Here is a 5063-nt window from a genome sequence, read left to right as displayed (position 1 = left end):
GCAGGTAAGTTGAAGTTAAAAGTGAGTACAAGTCAATGCCCAACCATTTCATGACAAGCTTTGGGAAGAAAAACCTGGTCAAAGCAAGACAGACCACAAATATTTGAAAATATCTGCGAGGGCAATGCATAAAGCAATTTACTACCATTTGGACAAATCGGTTAATTCACCATCTAAATAGTTTTTTAAATGGCCTTTTTTCCCCCAACTTTTCATTTTTATTACATCATCACGAGTACAAAGCAACAAAATTCACCCTTTGTATTTAACCTTATGGAATGGAAATGTTTATGGAACTTTATGGAATGGAGATTTGTTCATTTACTGTCTGGAAAGCTGTATGAAACTAAACAAATTTACTTTACTGTTATTTTGTTTACACTCTGTGTATACAAAATGAAAATAAAGGTTGTCTAAGTTCCCTTTAGTGTGGGGGTTAAGGGTGTTGCTCAGGGAACCAGAGTGGCAGTCTGTGGGAGTGGGGGTTGAACTCAGAACCCCTGGATTCCAAGTGCAAAGCTGTAACCACTAGGCCAACACTCCCCCTTTAATCAGCAGTTTCAGATCACTCCCTTTTAGTCTTTAGTGATTCTGATTAAAGAATAATTTTTGATATAAGGGGCTCCATCCATCCATCCATCCATCCATCCATCCATCCATCCATACATCCATCCATCCATCCATACATCCATCCATACATCCATCCATCCACCCATCCACCCATCCATCCATCCATCCATCCATCCATCCATCCATCCATACATCCTTCCATCCATAAATCAGTCCAAGCAGATGTTGGTTTTATATTTCTATATTGATGGGTAATAAACATTTCATTGATATAAACTTTACAAATAGAATCTCAAAGTACTACAAAATAGCTGTAAAGACATTTATAAACAAAAGCTGTAGTTATTATATCAGTCATAAAATCTCAAAGTCATAATATAAAATTCAGTGGTCTGTGTAAACCATAAAATAATTGGACATCCCATTGCTCAAAGGAGGGCAAACTTAGGAAAAGGCCCTATTGCCTTTGATTCCCTATTGGATTTAATATAATATCATAACCCCATCTGGATGAAGTGAATGGATACTCTTTTTAAGAAATGGCATGATCATGTATTTGTTAGCATGCAGTTTTACAGTTGGAAGTAAAGAGTATTTCAACCAGAGACCTCCCTATTGTGAAGATTTTTTAAAAACCTGATTGGTTTAAAAAATCTGCCTCTAATTTCCTGTTTGTGCCAGACCAAAGTTTATTTTTTAAAGAATTAACGAATAGACGAAGCTTCTCTACTTATTAATCAAACTTATTTTTTCAGGATTTGCAAGGTAATGTTTTACATTTCTAAAATAAAAGAAATAAATTAAACATTTTCATGATCAAATATAATCACAGAGAAAAGACATGGAGTATTATTTAACTTCTATGGGTTGCTTTTTTTCTAAGATAAGATCACAATAAATTAAAATTAAAAATTCAGACATCTTCCATCATTTTCTTCTATCTGTCCTCTTTACTGTCTGAAGTCTGGTGTAATTAGCTGATATCAGCCTGAAGACTTGATCTGCCCGTACTCCACCTCTTCTTCCAATTTTTGCTTCACTTGCCTCTTCCCTGGCTCCTGGGCTATTGTGATATCAGCGTAAGTTAAATGATCCGGATCTTCCTCCTCTGCACAAAACAAAAAACATGAGTTGTCACTTAAGTTGGTAAAACAGAACGACCTGTTACAATACATCTATATTTCCCCTTTACCAAAAGAGCATAGGAATAAGTGTTTGATTTCTTATTCCTACCTTTGACTTTCTGCTTTTTCCTCAGTACTTGAATAGCCATAAGACTGAATAGGCAAAAAGCAAAGCAAGCCACTGCAGCAATAACTCCAATTTTCAATGACTCTTCCCCTGCTCCAAAGAAAAAGACATAAAAAGCAAGTTAGCATAGAAAGAAAGAGGGTGCTTTAACAGTAGCATGAGAGGTGATTTTATGATGGACTTCCTCTGTTGTTTTGTGGTATCTGATTGTTTTCCTTTTTTTTCTGAGGCCAACCACAGATGATTTTAAATGTGCCAAGGTATATAAAAATATTTTATATTATTTACTGCTCTAGAAAGCAGATGTGGCATTGCTGACCTGGCCTAACAGGAACAGGAGCAAACAGGATGACGCAGCAATAAGTTGCTATGCTACTGAAATGTGTAGAAACTTGTGGTTACTCTTAACAAAATGTTACTGTTAATGTAACTTTTTATTAAAGCTGCTTATTTCTCATAGAAGTAATATTTTTTCCTTTTTTTGTGGGTGACAGTAGTGTCAGATGGGGGATGCCGGAACACTTTATGTACTTTATGTATTTTTATATCCTTTAATGTATTAAACATTTTCTATAAAGGGCTTTGGATCACTTTATTTATAAATGGCTGAAATTAGGTTACTTGACTAACAAAAAATGGAATAATATATAATGAATAAATTCATTTCTAATTGGATCCATAAAAATAAGTCTTGCAGTTTTTAAAAAACACTGACAGAGGATATCGTTCTTAAATGTATAGAGGACGATCTTTTATTTCCGGGTGGATCATCTATATAAGTGGTCCTCCTAACTGTCAATCATTCTGGTGATATGCTTACGTGAGGCCGTCCCACGTGCTTGTCCCGTTAGGTATCTTTTTCTGTACATAAACAATTTCTGGCATATACTGTAGCTGTGGTGAGCTACAGTTTCAGAAGTGATTGAAGCTTTTCTTTCTCATTGGGGTTCTTTGAAAATGGCCGAGGGTCGTAAGAGTAAAACATTCTACAAAATGTATGAGAAGAAAAAAAAGGTCTCAGAAGAGGCAGATATATCCCAGAATGCTTTGCACGGAGAGCTCTCCTCGCAAAGCATTATTGGATTTGCTCTAACAGCGGTCCGTTGTTGCCATAGGCTTTCGCTACCCAACAGTGGCGACCAATAACAAAGATGTTGCAGGCACCACGCGGTGGAGAAAGAGTTACATGATGTGAACGGGTAGCAAAAAGCAGTGATCATAAGTTAACTTATTTTGCTTTAAAGTCCACTATATAGTCCCTGCTATATATAGTTATTTAGGAGTTTCGGACACAGTCAGCTTGTATGAGCTATGAGTGCAGCAACTTTTAAACTGAGCATGCACGAGGAGAAATGGGCTCTCACACGCATTTAATAGGTGTTCTGACTCGGGAACAGGGTTGTTTATGTGCATTTTTTTTTTTAAACAATTTGCAAAAATCCTCCACAATACCTTTTAATCAATTAGGTGTGTTATCTATATAATGTGAAATAGGCTATTCATTTTTTTATTTTAGGTCCTTACAAAGGAATTACCTTGAACAGATAAATGAAGATAACGAGTTTCTTTCTTGATTCCATCAGAGCCAAAGATTTGTAGTTCATATTCACCGCCGTCTTTGGGCCTCACTTTGTTGATCCTAAATGTTCCATTACTGTAAATAAAATCAGATCTGTCTTTTAATTGATTAGTCACTGTTGCATTTATCCTCCATCTTAATAATATTGATTGTCCCTTTTGTAGGTCAAATTTGGGTATTTCTGAAGCATTGTTAGCCAGCCGTAGAAAAAGAGTTTCTCCCACAGTGACATTACATCGTGTTTTGTTAATTCTGCCATCGCAGTCAGCTGCCAAACCTTTAAAAAAACACAAAGAAAAGAAAAATATTCTTTCACTTAATAAGCTCATTTACATTTATTACATCAGATTTTTTTTAAGACTTTATACACAAACCATATTACACCTATAGCTGAATGTGGTGTGTCGTGTATGGTTTAACTAACCAAAGAAAATTATAAAACATGTTCCTCATATGCTGTACGTATTATAAAAATCACAGTATAAGATTTTCTATATTCTTTTTTTAAGTTTTCTTCCAATTCTATTTTATTTTTAAAAAGCCAATTTCTTGACATTAGATCATATTTTATACTGAAGTTGGCTTGTTTTAATTAAGCTAATAAACGAGATACATTTGAAATGGAGACTGACACAACTTAAAAATATATAAAGACATCTCAGTAAACAGTTATCAAATAATTCTTTAGATCTGCTCAGAAACTCTAAAATGCACATTATCCAAACAGTTTAAAAATTTTTACATTTTTTTTGGTTTTTATTTGGACGATTATGGCTTACAGCTAAAACAAGCAACAAAAAAGCTATAATATAGTTTCTCAGAAAAATAGAATATTACATCAAACCATGCAAATACTGTAACCTCATTATTTGTTACACTATAAAGATTTTAAGCAGAAATTTTTTGAAGCATTATATATATGTATATATATATATAAGGTGTCTAATATATATATATATATATATATATATATATATATATATATATATATATGGCTTGATGGAAAGAATGAAAAACTGAGGAAGTGAAAAATGGTTAGAAATAGAAAAGGAGAAGTTTTTGCTCCTCTGTTTAAAAATTCAAGTCCACGCTGTATTCATGTTGATATAATGTAAGTCATGTAAACTATATTTTATATAAATTTTTTATCTAAAGCAACTGACTTTGGTCTATCGATAGCACTACAATTAAAGCACTGACTAAATATCATGTGAAAGACATTTCCAACTCACCCTGAGAGACTCCCAGTAACAGCAGCAAAAGTTCAACAGCTACTCTCATATTTCTTCCAAACTAGTTGATCAGCAGATCTCAGTAATCTTTGACAAGATAGTCTACTATCCTCTTAAGAGCAGTGAACTGTTGTTGCTGCTCGTTTTCAGACAAGATAAGGATGATGTATTCGAAGAAACGTAAAAAGGAAGTGAACATATTTTGTTAACAGACTACTCTGACATAACAGGAAGCTCACATTTAATTCAGCATAATTACTTCAATCCATAAAATTATCAAAAGATTATTATGTTTATTATTTATACACTTAAGCATTTATGATTTTTTTTTTTTATAAAATCAGGTATAACACCAAACAACTGTGCTTGCTAAAGTAACCAACTATTTACTTTATACCTCACAGATATATATTTCGCAACACATGCCAGAT

At 33.7% G+C, this 5063-nt stretch overlaps 1 protein-coding gene across 2 annotated transcripts; it reads right to left on the bottom strand.

The window, feature by feature from the left end:
- Positions 1-825: 825 nt before the first annotated feature.
- Positions 826-4769, bottom strand: LOC107098629. Of its 2 annotated transcripts, none has more exons than XM_015396401.1 (4): positions 4633-4769; positions 3357-3677; positions 1804-1914; positions 826-1678 (listed from the first exon to the last, which is right to left on the bottom strand). In XM_015396401.1, the coding sequence occupies exons 1-4, from the start codon at positions 4679-4681 to the stop codon at positions 1554-1556; spliced, it is 606 nt and encodes a 201-aa protein (XP_015251887.1). In that variant the 5' UTR covers positions 4682-4769; the 3' UTR covers positions 826-1553. The 2 variants fall into 2 exon arrangements, with proteins under 2 accessions (XP_015251887.1, XP_015251888.1); XM_015396402.1 differs by having other exon boundaries at positions 1804-1911.
- Positions 4770-5063: the final 294 nt, after the last annotated feature.

The sequence above is a fragment of the Cyprinodon variegatus genome, unplaced genomic scaffold (assembly GCF_000732505.1).
Source record: "Cyprinodon variegatus isolate N-32 unplaced genomic scaffold, C_variegatus-1.0 Scaffold794, whole genome shotgun sequence".
NCBI classification, from domain to species: domain Eukaryota; kingdom Metazoa; phylum Chordata; class Actinopteri; order Cyprinodontiformes; family Cyprinodontidae; genus Cyprinodon; species Cyprinodon variegatus.
The sequence above is the reverse complement of the archived record's forward strand: the minus strand, read 5'-3'. Positions and strand labels throughout refer to the sequence as shown.

What these genes read in the sequence shown, in the direction of transcription:
- LOC107098629 (XM_015396401.1), bottom strand. Translation starts at nt 4,681, where the DNA reads ATGAGAGTAGCTGTTGAACTTTTGCTGCTGTTACTGGGAGTCTCTCAG. An exon ending in GTTACTGGGAGTCTCTCAGG is followed by an intron (nt 3,678 to 4,632) that starts GTGAGTTGGAAA and finishes GTTTTTTTAAAG; the next exon opens with GTTTGGCAGCTGACTGCGAT. An exon ending in GAAAAAGCAGAAAGTCAAAG is followed by an intron (nt 1,679 to 1,803) that starts GTAGGAATAAGA and finishes TGTTTTGTGCAG; the next exon opens with AGGAGGAAGATCCGGATCAT.